Here is a 26,199-nt window from a genome sequence, read left to right as displayed (position 1 = left end):
ATAAAAGAATGAAATAAAAACAGAACTGATTTATAGATCATAGAACTTTAGAGTTAAAAAGGGTCTAATCCTTGGGCACCTGGTGGCTCAGCTGATGAAGCATCCAACTCTTGATTTCAGGGTTGTGAATCTTAGGGTTGTGAGTTCAAGCCCCCTGAGCTCTACACTGGGGGTGGAGCCCACTTTAAAAATTTTTTTAAAAAAGGTCTAATCCTTATAAGAAAATGCCAATGATGAAAATACTGTTAACATTTGTACAGTGCTTTACTTTTTGTTTGTTTGTTTTTTTAAGATTTTATTTATTTATTTGACAGAGAGACAGCGAGAATAGGAACACAAGCAGGGAGAGCGTGAGAGGGAGAAGTAGGCTTCCCGCAGAGCAGGGAACCCGATTCGAGGCTCGAACTCAGGACCCTGGGACAATGATCTGAGCCAAAGGCCGACGAAGGCTCCACAACTGAGCCACCCAGGCACCCCTACAGTGCTTTACTTCTCAAAGTGCTTTCATGCACTTAGTTCTTAAATAAAAACTATCTTATACTTGCTGTGTGCCAGGAACTGGGGATACAAAACTAAGACACCACCCCTGCATTCAAAGAACTTATTTCTAATGATGAGATCCACTAGGAATAACTAGGTCATAGTCACTCTGACGATCTGTACTAGACACAGGGAGAACATAGTGGAAGGAGGACGTCAGCCTGTCTGGGAGCGAAAGACCACACGCATCTCAGAAGAGGCAGCCCTTGCTGGGACTTGGAAGAGGAAGAGCTGGTGGGCAGGCAAGCAGAAAAAGGAATGGTCAAGGCAGAGGGAAGATTATATGCAAAGGAACAGAAAATTAAAAGAGCACAGAATGGTCTGGATACTAAAAGCAGTTCAGCATTGCTGGAGACTCTGAAGTTGGAAGTGATAGAAGATGACTGAGTAATTAGTCGGAGGCCGAAGATACGAAAATAATAGTTTTAAATTTTACCCCAAAAGAAATGGAAGAAGGGGCTCCTGGGTAGCTCAGTCAGTTAAGACTCCAACTCTTGATTTTAGCTCAGGTCTTGATCTCAGCGACATGAGTTCAAGGCCTGTACTGGGCTCCACACTGCGCATGGACCCTACAAAAGAAAGAAAGAAAGGAAGAAAGGAAGAAAAAAAGGAAGGAAGGAGGGAGGGAGGGAAGGAATGAAGGCAGGAATAAAAGGAAAGAAAAAAGAAAAAAGAAAAGAAAGAAAGAAAGGAAGAAGAAGAAAGGAAAGGAAGGAAGGAAGGAAGGAAAGAAGTCTGAGAAGATTAAAAATGATTCGAAGTGATTATTAGAAAAAGCATGTTGGCAGCTATATGTAGGATAGGTTTGAGAAGAGTCCAACTACAGGCCAGGAGACCAATCCGAAGGCTACTGAAACCACAGCGAGAAACGAGGGGAGTCTGATGAAGGAGAGTGAGACAAAATATGAGAAGTCAAAGCAGAACTAGGATCTACAGAACTCAAGAGACCAAACAGATGAGGAATTGAGAATGACTCCTAATTTTCTGCTTAGGTAACTGGCACCAAGTTAGGAGATGCAGGGGCAGTCTTGGGGAATGGTGACATCATCTTTTAATATGTAAAAGTCTGAAGTACATGTGAGTCACCCAGATGTCCAGGTAGGAAGAATGAGTGGATTAAATGAACCCAGAGCCCAGGAAGTAAGCTGGGGTTAGAGATACAGATGCAGACATCCTGAGTAAGTGGTAGCTGAAACCACATACTAGGATGAGATTGCTGGGGAGAATGTGCAGACTGAGGAGAAAAAAGGGTCAAGGACTAATCCTGGAAAATACATTTGGGGGACAGGAAGAAGAGAAGACTGCAAAGAGACTGCATAGTACACAGAGAGGCAGAAGGCAAGCTGGAAAAAGAACAGTATCTACAGTTTACCTGCCCAGGATCTGAATACCTTTCCTACTTGGGGGAAATTCCAAGATCGGGGAAGGCAGGCCCTCTTCCTAGTACAGAAACTGAAGAGGGACATCCCTCTCAGCATCTTGGCCTCTAGCTCACAAATATGACCCAAGTCTGGCCAAACAGACCCTCCCATCTAGAACCCTGAAAATTGGGGGAATGACACAAAGGTCGAAAATACAACCAGAAATTATTCATGGCACAGTGGCAAATGTCTATTGGTGGCAGTGCCAGTGGCACCAAGTGTCTGTGGGACATCAGGACAGCAACAGTAGCAGAGAAGGTCCAGTGAGCAGAGCCAGTAAGAGTCCTCAGCAGACTGGTCCCATGACACGTTCTTCTGTGTGCTGCCTCACTCAATTTTTTTTGCTCATTTCTTCTTAAGACTGTGTGGTACACAATACTCTTCCCAAAAATGTATTTTATGCCTAAATTAGTCAAGATTACACAAAGAACCCTGAACACAGAATGAGGAGAGAACATCAAATAGGGTCAAATGGTAAAGAAAGGTCAGGTAAGAGGAAGCCTAAAATGGGCCTCCTGCATAGGCTAACTAGCAGCTCAGCTGGTGATCTTGGGGAAACTGTACACATGTTATTTCATTCATCCTTACGACACCTTCTGTGGAAAATAAAGCAAGTACTACATCTTTATTTTAATGATAAAAAAAAATGAGGCTAAAAGACACTAAGAGGATTGCTTAAGGTCAGAGAGTTCTTACTATCTAATGTTGCCCTCAAGAAAGTTACTTTATGAATCTTCATGAAAGGAAATCTTAAATGTCAATACTAATTCTTCATACCATGTGTCAACTGAAACTGATGATGACCACACAGACTTCTCAATCCTAGACTTCCAGCTTCTGTAATTTTGGTAATATAAGAGGATCTTAGTAAAAGCACTAGGATCAATGTAGACAACCATCCAGAAACACACTTCAAGAAGCATAAGTCTCCTTGCCACCAACCTTCCACAGCTCATTCGGGGTGCTGTGGTCACTACTTAAAGAATACATCATCAGCAACAAGAAGTCCTCAAATGAAAGAAGGGATCTTCTATCCCTGACCATGAGAACCACTGTGGGAATGAGAGGCTGAGAGCTTTCAAAAGAAGATGATTATTTCTCAACTTCATTCCTTTGGGATATGTCACAGCCAGGAAGGGAGAAATTGGAAAAAGCAGCTTTCACAAGCTGCCAAATCCATGTCCTAGTCCCAGGGGATAATTAGCCAATAAGGTTTTGTGGAGTTGATGTAATGCTGGCAGAGGCTAATGTTTTATGGTTGAACATGTAGCCTCTTGATATTTAGCTACGGGGCTGAAAGGATGACATCCTGAAAGGCCAAGAAACTCAAACATATAACACCACCACTTAGCAATTTGCATCTTAAAAATAATTTCTAAACTTAAACGACCCATCTTTTTCATGAATAGTTTACAAGAGCATTTGTTAAACTGTAAATTTTCTGAACCTAAATTTCTAAATCTCTTTTACTAGAAAAAGAAAATTTTAAGCACCTCCAACAAACAAAGACAATTTAGAAAGCTTAAAGTATCAAAAGAAAAGAAATCAGAAGAAAGGGAAGTTTTCCAAGAAATAAAGTTTGTTTGTGGGATTTTAATCCCACTACCAGCATACCAAGTTTAAAACTGTCTGACGTCCTTATGAAAACAATTTGTGAGACTGAGACATTAAGCCAAGAGCTTTCCGGAGCACCACATATCTCACCGAAAACTGTCAATCTTCACCTTGAAAGTACTCTGAGATGAAGAAAGCAGTGGGCAGGGAACAGAGCACAGAGACACTAACACTGTTGGTTTGAGCTTGAGCTATTAAATTTCAAAATGAACACCTGCCATTTTAATGAAAACTGGTAAGTCCTCTGACTTAAATATGCCACAATGATCTCCCAAAGCCTGAAACAAAACTAGTATATTAAAAAGAAAACATTTAAGTCTCTAACTAATGAGCTGAACCATACAGTGCTCCCAAATATGTACTAGCTCCTTACTCGAAACAGGAAAAAATTTTTGGTTCAACCCCAGACAGACATATACCCAGTGACAGGCATAGAATACTCCCCCTAGTTTATATAGCTCGACATTTCACAAAAATTGAGAATGACTTTTCTCAAAATGAATGAGGGAGAGGGAGAGCTGGTACCAAAAAAAAGATGACCCTCTACATTTTATAAAGGAACCAGAGGGTCATCCATTAGCAGGATGGTCTGTATTTGCTCTACGAGAAACAGGGTTGGAGCACCTGAATACTGAATGTTCCGGGAGTGGTTTTCTTCTTCCCAGTCTCTCCAGTATTTCATGTTCGTATCAGTCATTCATCAACATACATTTAATCAGTAATTTCGCATCAAGCTAAAGAGATGCTGGATATAAAATAGTAAAACAAAGTTAACAGTAACAGGGGGAGGCTGGCTGGCTCAGTTGGAGGAGCATGCGACACTTCATCTCAGGGTCTATGAGTTCGAGCCCCATGTAGGATATAGCGATCACTTCAATAAATAAAAAAAATTAAAAGCAAAAAAAGAGTAACAGGCAGATACATTCTTCACAGAGTTTATAATCTATTGAGGGAAATACACACTGAACAAAAGAATCCCATAAATAAACATATAATCTCAAAGTATACATACATGAAGAATGAGAAAAAATGAAAACAACCAGAGGGGAATGGGGGGAGGTGGCTGAAAAGGGGAGGAGGAGCAGGGCATTCTCGGAGACCTATGGATAATAGGATAATAAATAAAGCAGATGGGAAATAGGAGAGAGAGAAGGAAGGAAAGGTAGATAAAACCCAGAAAGCCAAAGGGAAAAGCGTGGTAGAGAGGGTGATTAAGGAGTTAAGCTGGTAAAACTAAGCACACTGGGAAACTGACTATTCCAAGAGTACGAGTGTTGACTGCAGAACTGGATATTACCTAAGCTCTTACTCTAAACTACCTAAAATGAAATATGATCCCTATGCAAGTGGGACCTTGTGTTTTACAGGGTTCCCAAACACCTTTCAAGTAATACCTGGAAAATTCTATGAGTACATCAAAAATATACTTCTTTTTCAAATTAATCAAGGTTTTTCTAAAAACATTCACCCTGCCACGTTAGTTGGGATTAAACATAAAGTTAGCAACACTGAGTGAGCTGACCAAAAGCCTAACTGCAAGGGATCTTCAGGATAAAGTTAATGGAAAAGAATAAAAAATAAAAATAAAGTTAATGGAAGAATATTTACAAACATCTCAAGGACAGACTTCAGCAGACGTAAAACTCACCTTTTAAGAAGTCCTAAAAGCTCTGTACTACAGAGCTCAGCAGGAAAGGGAGAAGGAGGCAAGGGACCTTTTTCTTAACAGAGCCAACAAGGACCTTCACATGGAAAATGTTCCTACTCTAAAGATATACAGGTTTAAATTTACTTCCTATCCACAGAAACTATTCGCTACATCGGAAAAAATTTCTAATGCACATTTATGGCAAGACACTCAAGAGGTTTTGCTTAGTTTCAAACATATGACACTAGTTTTTGGCCATGGGTAGAAGAGTCAGAAATCTTACTATGCTGTAATTCAAAATAGCATCCTTTCCAATCTTCGTGAACAGGTACAAGACTCACTGTTAAAAGCACAGAAACTTTCTAAATAGGGTTAACTGTAGAGAAAATGTCATCCCTATGCAGAAAGGAAGTCGAGGACAACAGAATTTAAGACAAGCATCACGGGGCGCCTGGGTGGCTTAGTCGGTTACTCATCTGCCTTTGGCCCAGGTCATGATCTCAGGGTCCTGGGATCGAGCTCTGTGGCTGGTTCCCTGCTCAGTGGGGAGTCCGCTTCTCTCTCTCCCTCTGCCCCCCCCCTCCCTCACTCATGCTGTCAAATAAATAAAAATCCCTTCAAAAAAAAAATACAAGTATTATAAAAGACAAGGAGGTTAAAGGTTTTTTGTTGTTGTTTTTAATGGTTATGTCACAGAATTCTGGGAAGAGGGATAAGGAAGGAAGAGAAGGGGGCAAAAAATACAGGTAGGCCAAGTACTCCAAGAACAGGACAAAGGAACTTAGATAAGTTGGGTAGGCTGTCAGGAGATACTATATACACTTGGAGGATAAAAGGATTTGAAACACCCATGGAAAACAATATAATGTGGTGATAAAGAGCAGAGTTTCTGAAGCCAGACCACCTAGGTGCAATCTAAGCTCTACCACTTACCAGGTGTGTGGCACTGACCGAGTTCCTTATCTACTTTGCCCCTCAATTTCAGTATCTGTAAAATGGGATAGTAAGAGCATCCATCTTACATAGTTGCTGCAAACATTAAAAGAGTTAATATATGTAAGGAGCCTGGAACACTGTGGCACATGGTAAATCCTACTTGAGTGCTGGCTACTATTATGTTATTTTAAATATATTTTCATGTTTTTGTTGGAATTCTCACAAAATCCACTTAGAATTCCATACTCTAGAAATATGCCTCTGAATGTTTTGGGATTTGTCTTTGCATTTTCCTGTTTGGTCTCTACTAGTTTCTAATGGTTCATTTTTATTTTTTTTTTTAAAGATTTATTTATTTATTTGACAGATTACAAGTAGGCAGAGAGGGAGGCAGAGAGGGGGGTGGGAAGCAGGCTCCCCGCCAAGCAGAGAGCCCGATGTGGGGCTCGATCCCAGGACCCTGGGATCATGACCTGAGCCGAAGGCAGAGGTCTTAACCCACTGAGCCACCCAGGCGCCCCAACTAATGGTTCATTTTTAAAATATAAGGCTGTCTCACAGCAATCAGGCAAGAAAAAGAAACAAAAGGCATCCAAATCCATTAAGGAAAAAGTAAAACTTTCACTATTTGCAGATGGCATGATACTACACAAAGTAACCCTACAGACTCCACCAAAAAACTATTAGAACTGATAAATGAATTCAGTAAGGTCACAGGATACAAAATCAATATACAGACATCTGTTGCATTTCTATACACTAATAATGACGTAGCAGAAAGAGAAATAAAGAAAAAAATCTCATTTACATGTGCACCAAAAATAATAAAATACCTCGGAAGGAACTGAACCAAGGAGGTGAAAGATCTGTACTCTGGAAATTATAAAATACCGATGAAAGAAACTAAAGATGACACAAATGGAAAGATATTCCATGCTCGTGGATTAGGAAAACAAATCCTATTAAAATGTCCATACTACCCAAAGCAATCTACAGATTTAGTGCAATCCTTACCAAAATACCAACATTCTTCACAGAACTAGAACAAATAATCCGGAAATTTGTATGGAACCTTTAGCCAGAATAGCTAAAGCAATCTTGAAAAAGAAAAACAAAACTGGAGGTATCACAATCTCGGATTTCAAGATACACTATAAAGCTGCAGTAACTAAAATAATATGGGGGCACGTAGGTGGCTCAGTTGGTTAAGCATCTGCCTTTGGCTCAGGTCATGATCCTGGGGTCCTGGGATGGAGACCCACATTGGGAAACCTGCTTCTTTGGGGAAGCCTGCTTCTCCCTCTCCCTCTGCCTGCTGCTCTTCCTGCTTGTGCTTCTCTCTGTCAAATAAACAAATAAATAAATAAAATCTTCTTAAAAAATGAAAAAAAAAAAGTATGGTCCTGGCACAAAAACAGAGGCGTAGATCAATGGAACAGAATACAGAGCTCAGAAATAAATCGACAACCATATGGTCTATTAATCTTCAACAAAGGAGGCAAGAATGCAATGGGAGTGGTATCAAAAAAAGACTTGACAGGGCCCTGAGCCACTGCTGGTTTGAGGAAAAAAAAAAAAGAATATGCGATGGGAATAAGATAGTCTCTTCCACAAAAGGTGTTGAGAAACCTGGACAGCTACAAGCAAAACAATGAAACTGGACCACTTTCTTACACCATACACAAAAATAAACTCAAAATGGACTAAAGACCTAAATGTGAGACCTGAAACTATAAAAACCCTAAAAGAGCAATTTCTCAGTAATTTCTCTGACATCAGCCAGAGCAACATTTTTCTAAATATGTCTAAGGCAAGGGAAACAAAAGCAAAAATAAACTATTGGGACTACATAAAAATAAAAAGCTTCTGCACAGAAAAGGAAACAACCAATAAAACTAAAAGACAACCTGCTGAATGGGAGAAGATATTTGCAAATGACATCTCCAATAAGGAGTTAGTATCCGAAATATGTTAAAAAAAAAAAAACTTATAAAACGAAACACCCCAGTAATCCTATTAAAAAATGGGCAGAAAACACAGACATTTTTCCAAAGAAGACATGCAGATGGCCAACAGAAAAATGAAAAGAGGCTCACTATCACTAATCATCAGGAAAATGCAAATCAAAACCACAATGAGGCAGCACCTCACACCTGTCAGAATGGCTAAAATCAAAACACAAGATGTAACAAGTGTTGGCGAGGAGGTGGAAAAAAAGGATCCCTCATGCACTGTTGGTGGGAATGTGCAGTCACTGTGGAAAACAGTATGAGGTTCCTCAAAAAATTAAAAATAGAATCACCCTATAATCCAGTAATTACACTACTGGATATTTACCCAAAGAATACAAAAACACTAATTCGAAATGATATATGTACCCCTATGTTTATTGCAGCATATTCAAAAATAGCCCAATTATGAATGCAAGCATCTACTGACAGACGAATGGATAAAGAGGATGTGGTATACATAGATACAGTGGAATATCAGCTGTAAAAAAGAACAGAACCTTGCCATTTGCAACATCATACATGGATCTAGAGGGTTCAATGCTGAGTCAAATAGGTCAGTCAGAGAGAGAGAAATACTGTAGGACTTCACTCATATGTGGAATCTAAGAAGCAAAACAAAGAAAAAAAAAAGGACAAATAAAAAAATGGGCTCTTAAGTACAGAAAACTGGAGGTTCCCAGAGGAGAGGCTGACAGAGGGATGGGTAAAACAGGTGAAGGGGGTGAAGAGTACACTTCCCATGATGAGCACCGACTAATGTATAGAATTGCTCAATCACTGTGATGTACACCTGAAGCTAATGTAACACTGTACGTTAATTGTACTGGAATTAGAAAAAAAAAATATATGGCTATCTTGGTTATGTTTAAGGGAAATAATAGAAGATCTGTCCACCTGTAGGGCAGAATTTTCAATAGGAAACACTCTTCCCGGGGTTAGGTATTGTTAGGCCCAAGAACTGAGTGAGGGCAGGGGAAGGAAACCTCAGGCAGAAAATTCAGAAACCAACTAACAAAGCTGGTTTTTCTAACTTAGAAATTATCTCCCAAAACTGTTCCCTTGAAGGGTTTTGTGCAATATAGCACATTTCCTCACAACAGATCAGGGGCTGGGAGACAGGGATGGGTGCAAGTGGGAAAGAAGTTCACACACTTGTTTGGTTTTATTTTAAGCATTACCTAGCTGTGCTACCAACTATTCTCCTTTTGCTTACTTCCTTCAAGAGTGATTTTAAAACTCCAATCTCCTGGTTCCCAAATTAGCTCTGGGTACTCCAGAGTAGAGGTGAAAGGCAATCAATCTGGTATGTTATACCCAACGGAACATTCTTCTGTTGCACATAAAAGGAAAACAGCAGTACAAACCAACAGAATGTTCCATAAACTTAACAAAAATTACAACAATTACACCCACTCATACTTTTGAAAAGAGGAGCAACAGAATCATACTAATTCAAAGCACAAGAGTGTAGTATGACTGAAACCGATCAATCTAATTTCACTTTGTAAATTGACTAGGTGGAAAAGAGTAAGAGAAATTAGCAACAGAAGTCAGAGTCCTTGGGTTAATTTTCCTAACAGTTGTTAAGCCTTACATTATAAGAGATAAGCTAAAGATAACTTAAAGCTTATAACAATTAGAGATAATTTTGTAAGTTTTAAAAATCAATTTTAGTTTAATTTAGATATAATAAACTTCGCCCATTTTAAGCATGCAGTTCAATGCGTTTTAACAAATGCATACACCTGCACAACTACTATGACAATAAAGACATACAACATTTTCAGCCCCTCAAGTTCTCTTATACCCTTTTGCAGTTAACTTCTCTACTTCCGGCCCCAAGCAACAACTGATCTGCTGTCTGACACTCCAGAGAAACCTGCGTTTTTTTCTTATACAATTTTTAAAATTGAGACAGAATTCACATACCACTCAATTCACATATTCAAAGTGTATAATCCAGCAGTTTCTAGTACACTCTCAAAGGTGTGCAACCATCACGGTCTAATTCTAGAACATTTTCATTACCTCCCCACAAACCCCTTCTCCGTTAGCAGCCAGCCAAACCCCATCCCGTCCCCCCAACACCAGGCCCTGACAACCAATGGTATATTTTCTCTATGAATTTGCCTATTCTGGACATTTCATATAAGCGCAATTTTACAGTACATGGCCTTTTATGTCTCTCTTCTTTCATTTGGCATAGTATTTCCAAGGTTCACCCATTTTATAGACTTTATCTGTACTTAATTCCTTTTTATGGCTGAGTAACATTCCATTGTAAAGATCTAGCACATTCTGTTTATCCATTTATCGACTGATGGACACTTGTGTTGTTTCCATATTTGGCTAACACCACTACAAGTTTTTGTGTGGATGAATGTATTCAGTTTTCTTGAGTACACATCTAGGAGTGGAAGTGCTGGGTCACAGGGTAATTCTATGCTTAATTTTTTGAAAAGCTGCCAAACTGTCTGCATTTTTCAAGTAAACTTTCTATGTTGAAGTAATTATAGATTCATATGCAGTTACAAAAAATAATACAGAGAGGTCCCATGTTTCCTTTGCCCAGTCCCCTCTAATGACAACTTCCTGCAAAACTATAGTGCAACATTACAACTAGGATACTGACATTGACAGAGTCAAGATACAGAAGAGGCAAGATACAGAACATTTCCAACACTACGAGGGTTCCTCATGCTGACCTTTTATAACCACATCTACTTTCCTCCCAGCCCCGCCCCCCGTCTTTAGCCCCTGACGACCATCAATCTGTTTTCCCTATCCATAATTTTATCATTTCAAAAATGTCATACAAATGGAATCATACAATATATAACCTCTGGAATTGGTTTTTTCACTCAGCATAACTCTCTGGACAATCACCAAGGGTGTTTTATGTATCAATAGTTGGTCTATTATTATTATTATTATTATTATTATTACTGAAAAGGATACTAGAGTCTGCATTTTTAAGAATATTATATAAATGCTATAAGCCAGTATGTACTCATTTGAGTACAGCTTCTTACATTCAGCATGTTTTTTAAATTTGTCCATGTTTCAGAATATATCAGTAGTTTGTTCATTTTTATTGCTACTAATTTTTCACTTTATGGATATACCACAATTTATCCATTCATCTGTTGATGGACATCTATGTTCTTTCCAGTTTGGAATCACTAATAATAAAGATGATATCAACCTTCATGTGCAAATGTGAATGTTTCCATTTCTCATGGGAAAAGACTTAGGAGTAGAACTGCTGTGTAATGTAATAAATACGTTTAACTTTGTAAGAAATGCCAAATTTCTTTTCCAAAGTGTTTTCCAAAAGTGATTATACCATTTTATATTTCACCAGCAGTGTATGAACTCCCATTGCTCTGTAGCCTTGTCAAGACTTGGTATTGCTGGGGCGCCTGGGTGGCTCAGTGGGTTAAGCCGCTGCCTTCGGCTCGGGTCATGATCTCAGGGTCCTGGGATTGAGTCCCGCATCGAGCTCTCTGCTCTGCAGGGAGCCTGCTTCCTCCTCTCCCTCTCTCTGCCTGCCTGTCTGCCTGCTTGTGATCTCTGTCTGTCAAATAAATAAATAAAATCTTTAAAAAAAAAAAAAAGACTTGGTATTGCCAGTCTTTTTAATTTTAATCATTATAGTGGGTAGGTACTGGTGTCTCACTGTGGTTTTATTTTATTTATTTATTTTTAAAGATTTTATTTATTTATTTGACAGATAGAGATCACAAGTAGGCAGAGAGGCAGGTAGAGAAAGGAGGAAGCAGGCTTTCCGCCAAACAGAGAACCCTATGAACCCTATGCCCCCGATGCCCCGATGCTACAGGACCCTGGGATCATGACCTGAGCCAAAGGCAGAGGCTTTAACCCACTGAGCCACCTAGGCACCCCTCACTGTGGTTTTAATTTGCATTTCCCTGATGGTCAATGATGTAGAGCATCTTTTCATATGCTTATTGGCCATTTCCATATTTTCTGAAGTGTCTGATCAAGTCTTTTCCATTTTCTTTTTTTTAATATTTTATTTATTTATTTGACAGACCGAGATCACACGTAGGCAGACAGGCAGGCAAAGAGAGAGAGAGAGGAGGAAGCAGGCTCCCCGCAGAGCAGAGAGCCCGATGCGGAACTCGATCCCAGGACCCTGAGATCACGACCTGAGCCAAAGGCAGAGGTTTAACCCAATGAGCCACCCAGGCGCCCCCTTTTCCCATTTTCTTTCTTTTTTGGGGGGGCGGGGTGCAGAGGTTATCTTGTTATTTGAGTTCTAAGAATTCTACAAGTCCTTTGACAGACGCACCTAAATATTTTCTCCCATTCTATAGCATGTCTTTTAATTTTCTCAACAATGTACAAAATGGAATTAAACAAAAATTAAAAAGTATTTAAACCTGATAAAGTCCAATTTAAGAGTTTTTCTTTTGGGGTGCTTGGATGGCTCAGTGGGTTAAAGCCTCTGCCTTCAGCTCAGGTCAAGATCCTGGGGTCCTGGGATCAAGCCCCGAATCAGGTTCTCTGCTCAGCGGGGAGCCTGCTTCCTCCTCTCTCTCTGCCTGCCTCTCTGCCTATTTGTGATCTCTGTCAAATAAATAAATAAAATATTTAAAAACAAAAAAGAGTGTTTCTTTTATAGTTCATACCTTTTGTGTCCTTTAGCTTTCACATTTAGGCCTATGACCCATTTGAAGTGAATTTTTGCATATGGTATGCGAAAAGGATTAATTTGAGGGGAGTACAGAGTTAGCCCAGTTCTTTCAGCATTCTTTGTTGAAAAGTTTCCTTTCCTGATTTATAGACTTGTATTTAAATAAGAGATATAAAGAAAAATAACATTACTTTTAAATACTCAAAACCACTGTCATCTCAGCAGAACAGGAGATTACCACACCTTCCCCCACACTCCTGTGCCTTCCCACTTCAGGGAGCACAGGTCTATTGCAGCAAGCTCACCTGCTTCAGAGAAGAAGCAGTTTAACTTCCAGACAAATAACGTCTTCTTCTGAAGCTATTCATGAGCTCACAAAAAGGAAAGGAGACATAAGCCCCCACCATTTTCCCACAATGTTGTGAGGCATATTAGATATATTCTTATAACTGTTCAGTATGATTTCAACCAACATCAACAGACACAACTAGCAATATAGCTTTCAGCAACACAGAGGGGTAGCACAGGAGGTATCAAGAACAGCGCTCTGAAAGTCAGGACATGGGGAACCCAAGCTATGTGATCTAGGTAAGTCGCTTAACATTCTTAGCTCCCAGTTTGCTCATCTGTAAAATGAAGAATCATCTCTAAGATCCCTTTTCAGGTAAACATTCTAGAATGCCAAGGAGAAACCTATTTGTTCTTTCTCTCAAAAGTCAAGGAAAAATGGCTAAGAAAGTGGCAAACTGTGAACATTCTCAGATGCAGAATACTGTACTAGAAGCAAGTTTTCTGGGGCGCCTGGGTGGCTCAGTGGGTTAAGCCGCTGCCTTCGGCTCAGGTCATGATCTCAGGGTCCTGGGATTGAGCCCTACATTGGGCTCTCTGCTCAGCAGGGAGCCTGCTTCCTCCTTTCTCTCTGCCTGCCTCTCTGCCTGCTTGTCATCTCTCTCTGTCAAATAAATAAATAAAATCTTTAAAAAAAAAAAAAAGCAAGTTTTCTTCTTTTTTTTTTTGTTTCCTATTTTATCCAATGCTTTCATACTAATTACACAACATACAATTTTTTCAACCACTGCATTATCATCTTCTCATTTTTATCATTTTGAACAGTGCTTCCTATCCAGGAAATACACCAACAAGTCAAAGTCAATAAAAATGTCTGTTGAAACAATACTTCTCAACTTTGACATGCACCTAAAGACACTGTTCAAATGAGGCTTTGGACTGTATGTGTTGGGGGGTCTGAGACTGTGCATTCCCTAACAAGCTCCCAGGTGATAAAGATGCTGCTAGTCCTCGGAACACACTTTGAGTAACAAGGTGTTAGAAGACGGAGGTCATGGTTTCTGTTTGGGCAGCCTAATTAATGTTCACACTGTAAGTTTCAATACTCTCTACGCAACCAAATATTTTATAAATTAGTCTTACAGCACTGATTTGAGAAATATAATTTAACTGATTCTCAAAAGAGTAAACTAAGATAACAGTTCACAAAATCAAGATCCATTCAATTAACATTTTAATTCTTCATCAAGGGCTCCAGGTCCTATTTACAAGATAAAGATGAGGCAACAGGCGTTTTGCCTTTCTGATAAAGAACAGATATTGTCAAGAGGATTTCACATGTACCCTAGGGTCAAAGAACAAAATACATAATGAAGATGTGCTATCAAATAATTAAAACATTTTATGCTAATGCCATTATTAAATGCCTAGAGAACTCAGATTCTTCTTACCATCAAAAACAAAAAAATGACTTAGTGTGTTTTTGGTTTATAAAAACTTCAGAAAGGTTCAGCAAATTGAGAGTAATTAAGCATACACAAGAAGGATCTATAGCTCTGCCAAGAACATGGTCTAAATATAAACACTGCAAAGATCAATTTCAATAAATCTTACAAAATAGAAACAAAGACAAAAAATGTAAAAAGGATTTATACAAAGTAGACTGGTCACAAGGAACAGTTTAATGGGATGGAGTGCCTCCTCAGCATGCATTGTTTGGTCAATGCAGTGCTCTGACTTCAGAAGTCCCAAATTAACAGTTTCAGCTCCAAATCCAAGATATTACACTTTCAGCCATTTTCTTCCTCTTATAACTAACTATACCTACATGTACACACACACACACACACACACACACACACAATTAAATATGGCTTTTATCTAAATACAACAGAAATGTATACTTATGATAGAAAATCACATAGAGGAAAACAAAGACAAAAAAGACCCTTATGAAATCTTATTACTCAGCAACAGCTACTAATATTCTAGTATATATCCTTACATCCATTTTTTTAAGGATTAAATGGATAAACAGTAAATATTTTCCCACATCTTTAAATAATCTCATGACTACATTAGTTTCCAATCACATGGGTGCACTGTAAGTTATTTAACCAATCTCCTACTGTTAAAATTTTGGTTTCTGTTTGTTTTAGGTTTTTTTACTACTATAAATAATACTGCTATAAACATCCTTATACATAAATCTTATATCTTCTATAATTTCCTAAGAACAAATTCCCAGAAGTCTTTCAAGGTTAAAGAAGAAGCATTTTTTTAAAAGTTCCTGAGAGTTGCCAAATGTCAAACATTTGTAGCACGTTGTCAGAATGTACAGGAAAAAATAAAAAACTATCTGCATTTAAAAGTATTTAAAATCCCAACAACAAAAGACAAAAATAACCACAATAACATAAAAACATAAAGCACTTACTATATGCCAGAACCTTTATAACCATTTTACATATATTAACTCATTTAATACTTGTAACAACTATCTAGGGTTGGCACAATTACTGTTGCCATTATCATTATTATTATTACTATTTTATAGATGAAATAGCAGGCACAGGGAAGCTAAGTAATTTGTCCAAAGTCACACAGTTTATTAGTGGCAGAGCTAAGAAACCTGGGTTCCAAAGTCTTAACTCTTAACTCTCAAACACTATACCTACTCTTCTTGAACTCTGATGTCACAATTCCTTTACCCTCTTATTGTTACTGAGAACCTCAAAGAGCTTTTATGTGGATTATATCCATCAGTATATTTCAGGTAAGAAATTAAAACTGAAAAAATTTTAAATATTTGTTACTTCTTTACAAAATTTTTAAAAGATTTATTTTTATTTGAGGTGGGGTGGGGGGAGAAGGAGCAGAGGGAGAAGGACAAGCAGACTTCATGCTGAGCTCAGACCCCAAAACAGGGCTCGAGGATCCCGAGATCATGCGTGAACCAAAATCAAGAGTCAGATGCTTAACTGACTGAGCCACAGGGAGCCCCTGAAATATTTATTATTTCTTTAAAAAATAACAATTAACCTACTACGTTGACATGCTTCTATGAAAAATATGATGATTTTCCAAACCGAGAAAAAGTAGTAAAAAGAGTACAACCGTTTTACCATTTTTGCAAATCTCTCTAATGTATAATTTACTAAAAGACAGCTGAATTTTCCTATATACTGCATTCAACCTGTTGAAATACATCATGTAGTTCTGAAAAACTACAGTGTTCACTCATGAGGACAACGTACAGGTAAATAGTATTTTAATATAAATATATAAAAAGCCTTCTTCTTGCACCTACAGGAAAGGTCTCAGGGACACCTAGGGGTTTCCCAGACCACACTCGGAGAACTACTGCACCAGTTAGTATAGTGCCTACTACACGAAACCAGTGAAAGGCCTGGTCTCAGGAACGTATCTGCCTAAGGGCACTCACGGAAGGCCCAAGTAAGTGACGTCTCAACAAAGACCTGAAGGAAGTGAGGGAGCAAGCCACGAGGCTACCCAGTAAAAAGTGCCCCAAGTGCAAGGACTATCATCAAGTACTGAAGCCCTGAAACAGGAGCATTCCCTAAGGTATGCAGGGACAGCGAAGAGAGTGGTAAGGCTTGGACAGGTCAAGCGAGGGAAGAGGAATAAATGCGGTCTGAGAGTTACAGAGCCGCGGACAGATCACATAAACTCTGCAGGCACTACGAGGACTTGGGCTTTTCCTGCGAATGAGAACCACTAGAAGGTTTTAAGTGAGAAGGGAGCTGATCTGACTTTCATTTTAAATGGAAAATATAAGTCACTAGGGCTTAAAGTAAAAAACCTGAATAGAAACATCAGTTCCATCTCTTACTGTGTGTCCTGAAGCCTCTCTGAGCCTCAGTTTCCTCCTTTGTAGTATATGAAGACACAGAGACCTCAAAGAGGTGTTGTCAAGATCAAATAAGGTAATACACATAAAACACTTTAAAATTATAACACACTATAAACATTTCATGACTAAGTTTATTTTCACTATGTAATTGCCATGTATTCCTCTTTGCTAGGCCCTCTATACCTACCCAATTTCTGCAGCCACCTCTCCATTTATGTGACTGCTGTGAGATTAAGGATGCCCCAGGCCCCTGAAACTATGAGTCCTGCTGGAAAATGCCCTTGAGCTTGTTGAGAGAAAGGCAGAGAAAGATATTTCTTGTTGTTAATGGCAAAGCAAGGGTTTTTAGTCTTTTTTTCCTTGTTATTATAAAGAAAATCCTTTCAAAAACAATGCATGTGGTAATCATAAAAATGAAGTTCCAAAAAAAACAAGACTGTATGAAACTCATCTTTATTTCATTTGGCACTGATTTAATAAAGCTAAAACTGTGGCTCATGGTCTTGACAGTTTGCCTCATACAAAAGGAGGAAAAAAGATAGAGACAAACAGATGAATTCAAATGTCTTTGATCTGGGTCCTAACTCAAAGGGGATCCCAGATAAATCAGTGAGTCAGAGAAAAGGCAGTAAGATGTAATCCAGAATACTGATGACAAAAGCCGTCTGTCTGCCTACCTGTCTTCTGAGATCACCATCAAGGTATGAGATCATCAACCAGGCCAGAGAAGAAAAAGCCAAGATGGAGACAACCACTGGGGCCTGTAGTATCTGACTCCACTCCTCAGGGACAGGTGCTAGACACTCAGGCACTGGTTTTTATCCCCAACTCTTAAGATGCGAGTCAATCTGAGCAGTGATAGAAACCTGCAATGGAAAAACCCAAGGAAAACCAAGATCTCCAGGGAAAATTATAAACAATCTCATATATCAGAGATCTCTGATGGTTTCTTGTAAGTATGTTACAGCACGAAGAGCACAGTCAGGGGAGTAAGGAAATGAATTCTCCTTCCATCTCTGTCACTAATTAATTACGTGGCTTCAGGAAATAAATTATCCTCAATGGACTAATTTCCTCACCTGTGACACCTAAGGGTTCCTCAAGCTCTAAAATCTCTTGAATATAAACAAACCTGTGTTTTTTTAAAAGCCCACACTAATATTTAGATTATTAGGAGATTCTAAAGGATCTTAAAAGTTCTGAAGTTTTTCACCAGCTCTTATAGATCCCTGAGTGACATGAACCCAAACAAGGGGCCTTTCCTTCTGAATAGAAGTTAACCTATTACCCAAAAACGGCAAAAGTTATTTGTCCGCCATCTTCCTTCAAGCTTATTTTTATGAATTACTACTCCCCTACTTCCAACCTGAACTATTATAAAATATACAGTTTAGAAGCAATTAGAATAATCAGGGATCTAGAAGTTAAAGAAACATGCAAGAATTAAGAAGGGGCACCTGGGTGGCTCCGTTGGTTAAGTGTCTGACTTCAGCTCAGGTCATGACCTTGGGGTCCTGGGTTTGAGCCCCACATCAGGCTCCATGCTCAGCAGGGAGTCTGCATGTCCCTCTTCCTCTGCCCCTCCACCCCCCACTCATGTTTTCTCTCTCAAATGAATAAAATCTTAAAAAAAAAAAAAGAATTAAGTATATAAGCATCACTCTTGAGGGAGTAAATGGACTGAGGAATGCTATTCAATTACTAATATTTTTAAACAGCTTGCATGCATACAAAATATGAAAGATTCAAAAGGCAGATACGGCTAAAAACAAAGAAAACAGTTTTCTAAGGGATAACTCAACAAGGGCACTAAGAGGACTTCAGTGCATATTGTGCTCCATTTCTAGGGTTGGGTAATGTACCCATGGGTTTATGTACTCTAAATATTGTTGTAATACACAGTCTATATGTTCTTTCAATTTATGTGGTATTCCATACCATAGTAAAATTGGAAGAGAACTCGACTGTTTTGTGGAATAAAAAAGAGTCTTCCATCCCAGTTCTCTAGCTCTCCATTCCCCTGCCTTAAAGTAGTTAGTCACTGTTACAAGTTTCTTTTTTTTATTATTATTATTTTTTAAAGATTTTATTTATTTATTTGACAGAGATCACAAGTAGTTAGAGAAGCAGGCAGAGAGAGAGTAGAAGCAGGCTCCCCACTAAGCAGAGAGCCTGATGCGGGGCTCTATCCCAGGACCCTGGGATCATGACCTGAGCTGAAGGCAGAGGCTTTAACCCACTGAGTCACCCAGGCGCCCCTGTTACCAGTTTCTTATGATCCTTCCAGACATAACCTATACACAGACAAGCTTTGAGGTTTGTCTGGGTCCAGTGTATGGGGGTTGGTGGGGGGGGGGCTGTGCACACATATGTGCACAAAAGAGAAAAAACAGACTCCCTAATTGTGCCTCTTCAAGATCAAGTGAATGTCAAGGGACTAATAAAAACCTAGGGAACTGCCTTAATCCCCTTCTCTACAAGGGAACTCTGTCCCTCTGTTGTAGAGTTAGAGACTACAAAGACCACACTGGCTTGATATAGGGACAAGGCCTGCCTGGTCAAAGTCTTACATATTCGTTGGCAAGAGCTGAGCCCCCTCATTCCTCTGTTGTAAACTACATCAGTTGGTGCTATGCCCCAACACACCCTTACTCTTAACTTCAAAAATCCCATATATCTATCTCAGATCATTAGTTTTCTAATCATGGTCTAGATAGGTTTGCACAGTGGTGATGGAGGATTTAATCCTCTAATCGTGGCTGGATCAGAACAGTTAGATTTAACAATACACATCACAGGAAGACAGACGGCACACTGCACATCCAAAGATGTGTAAGATTTTCAGTTTTGAAAGCCATGCTTTCAACAGGACCAGCTCTGGGCAAGGACTGGCTAAGGTATGAGATGGTATTTGGAGGATTCTTTTCTTTTCTAGGATTTTTTTTTTTTTTTAAAGTAATCTCCACACCCAATGTGGGGCTCAAGCTCACCACCCTGACATCAAGAGTTACCTGCTCCACCAACTGAGCCAGCAAGGTGCCCTGGAGGATTCATTTCTTAATGCAAAACAGATTTCAAAAATTTTCTGATAAAATCTTGATTTAAAGGCTTATGCCTATTTAATAGGGGAAGTATGCCAAATGAAATTTTTTCATTTATTAAAAAAAAATACTTACTGAGTGTCTACCATGTACCTATATACAGATGAATATAATGCATTTGAGAAGCCAATAATCTAATTAGAGAGACAGGTAAAAATGGTAATTAGTCTACATTGTAAAGATGGTGCTGTAGGAACAGAGAGAAGGAAGGGCTGACTCTATTCAGACAGGGGTCACATAAAGGCAACATCTGAACTGGATCTCAAAGGGTCAGTAAGAGACCATCAGCAGGGGCACCTGGGTGACTCAGTTGGTTAGGCATCTGCCTTCCACTCAGGGCAAGATCTCAGGGTCCTGGGATCGAGCTCCACATTGGGCTCTCTGTTCAGCAGGGAGTCTGCTTCTCCCTCTCCCTCTGTACTCTCTCTCTTTCTCTCTAATAAATAAAATCTTAAAAGAAAAATGAAAACCGTCAATAAATAAACAACATACCTTGAAACTTTGCTCTCATACTCAGTAGCCTAATGTTTAATATAGGGTAAAGACTGCATCTTGAATCTTGTCTAAAAGAGTTTATTTTAAAAATCTCATTAAATTGTAGTTTCATCTATAAAGTACATATTCATGGAAATCCAAATATTCTATGTATTGTTAGAATAACCTATGGCTCACATAGTCTAAATGTCTTGACTTTTTTTAAAGTTTTTTTTTTATTAAGATTTTTATTTATTTATTTGACAGAGATCACAAGTAGGCAGAGAGGCAGGCAGAGAAGAGAGGAGGAAGCAGGCTCCCTGTGGAGCAGAGAGCCAGATCTGGGACTCGATCCCAGGACCCTGGGATCATGACCTGAGCTGAAGGCAGAGGCTTTAACCCACTGAGCCCCTAATGTCTTGACTTTTTAGAAAGAATGATTGGCTTCTAGCTCATCAAGGCTTCATAGTGTGCTTTTTCATTTATCCTAAACACAACTGTCATATTACTGTTGCAGTACAGCATAATGACTACAGCTTCAGAAGAAAACAGTAACAATTTTACAAAAATTTTGAGCATTTAGGAAACACTCGTACTAGAGAAATCAGTTTGCTGTACCCAGTTTCTCTTCTATGAACACAAGCAAAAGACAGAGGTACACATACATGTTATTTATTCTCTGCAGATCTTTCATTCTACCTGTACCCAACACCCTTGTCAATTTTATCCATACTTGTCTTACATACTATTATCCTCTGAAAGTTTTATGAAGTAGTTGGTCCAACAGATGGGTGGCTAGCCCTGCCCAACATATGTCACATGAAAACCAGCTCTTAGGCAAGACAAGTAAGTCCCTTTCCCTTATCCAGCTGGGAACCACTGAGACCCCCTTAGGAAAAGCAAAAACTCTTTAACCTTTATGAAGAAAAGTTACTGGACTGAGATAATCTGTAAGCAACAAAGCAATGAAAGAAGGGAGAGAGAGTTCAAATACTCGCTTATTTTGCCTATGATAAAATATCCACTTGCCCACAATAATATCCACATACAACAGACAACTAGAACACAGAGAAGGGAAACAAAACAAAACAAAACAAACCCCGAGAGTCTGTTTAACTGGGACTTATTTCATCAAAGACAGGTAGGAAACAGTCAGATAATACTATCTTGTTTAGAACACAGAGCTCAACAGATCCCGGAAGAAAAAGGAAAGACAACAACCTAAAAAGTGTAGTGTGTATGAACAGAAGTTCTCAAATAATAAATGACTCATCATGGTCTTATTTGTAAAACCAGACAGAACAGAATGGTAGCAGTATCTTTCCTCTTTGCCCTTCCCTGTCCATAAAGCTTAAGCTGATAGCATCTGATCCTGTCTTCAGATGGGTATCTGTCTCTTTCAACATACTATCTAAGTGTTCCCCAAGGAGAACAGTAAGACCAATTCTGCCAGAGACAGTATCTGCCAAAACTAAGCAGCCTATCTCATTCCAATGAGTGAAAGCCAGGGGATGGGAAGAGGTCCGCAAATGTCACTTGTATGAATCTTTCAAGATATGCTCTGAAACAGGAAAACACTACAGACTACATTTTAGCAGAAGTCTAAAAATAACAAAAGAACATTCCCTATTTTTAGATATCTAACTTACAAGTTTCAAAACACTAAAAGTAAAGGAAACCATTAAAAACAAACTAGAATTTTAAACTGTTGTAAAAGACATTTCTGAGTTGAGAAAACTGTTTTTAGAGACAGAATTTTAAAAATCCTACATTTTTTCTTTTGACTACTTTCTTGCTCAAACTTCTCCATCTCCAAAACTTCGAGTCTCAATCTTCTGTATTATCAAGAGCATTTCCAAGAACCAAAAGATGATTCAGAAAGGATATACCACAAAATGAGAAAGAAGGAAAATTTTAAAAACATGCTTTCACGAAGAGACATAAAAATAGAGTGTGGATTAGGGATTAAAGACAGTAATGTATAAACAGCAAAAGCAACTCAATTATCCTACACTAAAAGCAGTGCTACAGATAATAATAAAACACTTAACTAAAGGGAAATGTTTTCTTCCCCTCATTGAACAGTCTTAAGTCAGTAAACATCTAAAGCAAAGCTCTGTCTGAATAACTAGAGTAACTAGAGTTTGCAGCTAGAAAAAATCACTAATTTTTTACAGCAGAAATACGAACATGCAGTAGTCACTGGACAGTGTATGTTTGCTCCCATCTATCTTCCTCCCGTCTCTAGCCGATCCTAGTACACATATACCCAACCTTATTAAAGAAACCTGTGGCAAAATAGAATCTGCAGGAAATACGGAATTACCGGACTGCACAGCCATCATTAACCTCTCAGGCTCCAGTAGAGTCATGACAGATGCTTCTCAGAAACAGCGGCCCACAAATCAATGAAAAAATTCAAAGTCACAGAAGATGTTGTCTTCAGAGGCTACCAAAGCTTTCATAAATTCAGTCTCGTGCCTTATGCTCGTACTGAGAACTCACTCCTCTTCTCAGTGCACTTAGCAATTCATGCACCCTTCACGCAAGTCAAGATGGCACAGAGCTGAATTACTGCTGACAGGAAACCAAAAGGCGCTCAAGCTAAGCCCTGTGAAGTGTGGTTAGAACAGCGAGCGAGCTCCTCCTCCTTGCTGTTCGTCTCTGGGGGGAGGGGAGAGACATAGAGACCTTCAGAACACAGATCAACTGCTTTTTCCCCCTCTTTTCAGGAAGAGAAGATGAAGTTTTGTTCTAAACCTTCAGTATAAGGGACTTTGTTGCTAATGCAGTGTAGAGCAACAGATTAAACACAAACTAAACTCAATCTTTTGAAACAAACAGCCCAACTACTGACCCATTACTGGGAGGTGGGGATGGGACTTAGGCACATGCACATACATGCGTACAGGTGAGTATGGACGGTGACTTTGTTTTCTGAAAAAGAATTCTAGGGGCTTTTTCAGCTGTGATATTTATAGATAACAGGCTAAGGAAGTTGAATATTTAACTACAGAAGCACAATTATTTCTCCACCTGGACTTCAATTAAAATATCTATTTCAAAAAGTCATCTGAATACATTCTGGAGCTGTAATCTGTCGTTCAGATCTGCCAATCCCCTGAAAGAGCCCCTTAACTTGTTCCTCTGTGAGACATGTGGGCTGTCAACAGTTTACTGATGCTATTTGACTTTTCTAAAATGCGTATGACCTTGCTAGACGTATGGAACACATAAGACAACAGTTCAAATATATAACAATTTCTCTTTCCTGAGAAAGAAACTTCAACTCCTTTTCCACTAGCACAGAGCAGGCTCTTCTGAATCAGAACAAACACGGGCATTTTACCTTCCACTGCAAAAACAAAACACACCAAAATCCGTTCAAATCACAGCAATTTCATTTATCTAAAGTGAAAAGCTCATTCATTTCCTTTACAGTCCTTTTTACTAACTGATCATCATAATAAGGATATAAAGATGCCTTTTGGCATATCTGATTGACTTCTAAACATCTGAAAACTAGAAATCCATGTTTGGTATGTTAGAATTCCTCAATCTTTCTGGTTAAGTAGCAGCCCGTGTCTGGAAAGCCTGCTGCTGCAAACGCAGCCCAGCAAATGCCAAAACACTCACAGTCAAACCAATGATAAATGAGAGCACCAAGAGCACCAAGAGACCTCAGAAGAGAAAACAGCCTCAGAATGATTGAGGGCAATATTCTGTTGTTAGAAAAAAGAAAGCAATGCAGATCTGGGGTGGGGGAGATTTTGTGGAGGAGAGAAAAAACTTCCTTTCTTTCTCACTCCAAGAACACCATGTTTAAAAGAAAAGCCAGAAAAGCTCTATACAGCACTGTGGGAATGACTCAACAGGCAGCCGAGTGGCAGCCAGTGTGGGCTAAATGCTGCTCTGGGAAGACAGAAGCGTTCTCACTGGCCCCTTCTGGCAACCAAATTCTCAACTGTCTTATGAAAAATGGGTAAATTTCAGTTCTCAGGCTACGTGGTACTCTGGTCAGAGGTTAGCAACTAAAGTAAAAGCATCTTTAAAAGGGTGAATCATTCTATTGTCCCTATGTGGGCTGTACAGTTTGCTGTGTGAGGGTTTTTCAAATTAAACAAGTTCTCACAGTTCTGTACTTACTGGAAAATAAACATAAAATTATAAGATTCCTGTACAGAGGATGACAAGAAGGGCAGAGGGCTATGTCCTTTCTGCCAAAATGTCTCGCTTGGCTGTAGAAGAGTGCCAGAAGGCCAGGACTGTCAAGACTGCAGCCCGACAGAGACGCGGACAGTCACATTGTGGTGGGAGCAGTAAGACAGCACAGTACGACTGACGGCTAGCTTTTTCCTGGGAAGTCCACTCCCATTTTCTCCTCTGCAATGTGGGATAAAAAGAGCTAAAGAAAAGGAAAACAGTTTTAAAGACAGAAATCTTAAAAATTAATCTTTAAAAGAAGTAAACAACAAGGTACATCATCTTTGCCTACTGCTAAGATTTTGCAGTTACCCTGAAGAGTATCCACGCAGCACCAGATTCACTGGGAAACTGGCTTTAAGACAGGTTCACAATTCTAAGTCTGAACTCCTATGACAACCTCAGTGCCACTATCTTTTGTGCCAATTAGCAAAGTTTCATAGAGAACTAAAGTAAACTTTGATAAGATCTTTGAACAAGTGAACATGATTTTCAAATTAATGGCACCAAGGGAATGAAGGGTAATGATCTTGATTTCCAATTAAATAAAAGCTCTTTTGCTTTTAGTCATAACTCTAATCAACACAAATATGCTACAGCCTCTATTAATCCACACTAACAGGACTTGATAACTACAGAATATCAATACAGTATATTCACAAAGCTTCCCCTCACCCCCATGATCAAGAGGAACTGGAAAAGTCCCTATCCTACTTGACTTCCTACTGGATTTGTCATAGTTCCTATACTCTTCTTAAAACTTCCTATTTCCTTGATTTTCTTAAAAATTGTACTTCCTTCGCTCACTGACCTCTCTTCTCAGAATCCTAAGTAGCTCTCTCTTTTTCTGCTGCTATCAGGGGCATTCCTTCCCTCTTTTACATATTCTCCCTGGGCAATCTCATCCTTTCTTAGGGTTAACTAATACCCACATTCTCATCCACATCTAGCTGTGAATTTACTGTGCATCTCTATCTGGTTATCTGAAATTCCGTATGTCCCAAAACAAGCACACAGTATCACCCTGCACCAACCACTCAAGATACATCGCTTCCATTTTCCCTACGTTAGGTAACAGTTCTCAGGTCCCAAACCATAAACTTAGACACCCCTCCCTCCAGCCCCAGGTCTCTAAGTATAACTAATTGTCTCATAACTTATTTCTCAAACCTATCCTTTCTTTCGTCTTTACAGCCAGTGCTTTATTTCAGGTCCTTCAAATTTCTTGCCCCGAGTATAGCAACAGCTTTAAAAAAAAAAAATTACAGAAACACTCAAACACAAAGGTGGGAAGAATGGCATAATAAGCTGCTTATGGACCTCTATCACTTAGTTTCAAAATTCGTGGCCCTTCTACCCTCCCTACCCACTCCCACCACACACAGCACCCAACCCACACTCTATCTCTGGGGCAAACTCTAGTCATCA

General features: G+C 39.2%; 1 protein-coding gene across 4 annotated transcripts in view; it reads right to left on the bottom strand.

Annotated features, from left to right (window-relative positions):
• Nucleotides 1-26,199, bottom strand: part of MRTFA (myocardin related transcription factor A) — a 160,479-nt gene that overhangs the window by 76,008 nt on the left and 58,272 nt on the right. The window contains exon 2 of one of the 4 annotated variants that reach the window (XM_032346178.1): nucleotides 6,157-6,211. The exons of 2 other annotated variants lie outside the window; for them this stretch is intronic. In XM_032346178.1, coding sequence (XP_032202069.1) covers nucleotides 6,157-6,211 — 55 coding nt within the window. Of the gene's footprint in view, nucleotides 1-6,156; nucleotides 6,212-22,894; nucleotides 24,332-26,199 lie in introns of those variants that run through there. One more of the 4 variants, XM_032346180.1, reaches the window with a different exon arrangement.

The sequence above is a fragment of the Mustela erminea genome, chromosome 6 (assembly GCF_009829155.1).
Source record: "Mustela erminea isolate mMusErm1 chromosome 6, mMusErm1.Pri, whole genome shotgun sequence".
Lineage (NCBI taxonomy): Eukaryota > Metazoa > Chordata > Mammalia > Carnivora > Mustelidae > Mustela > Mustela erminea.
This window is presented reverse-complemented; position numbering and strand designations above follow the sequence as displayed.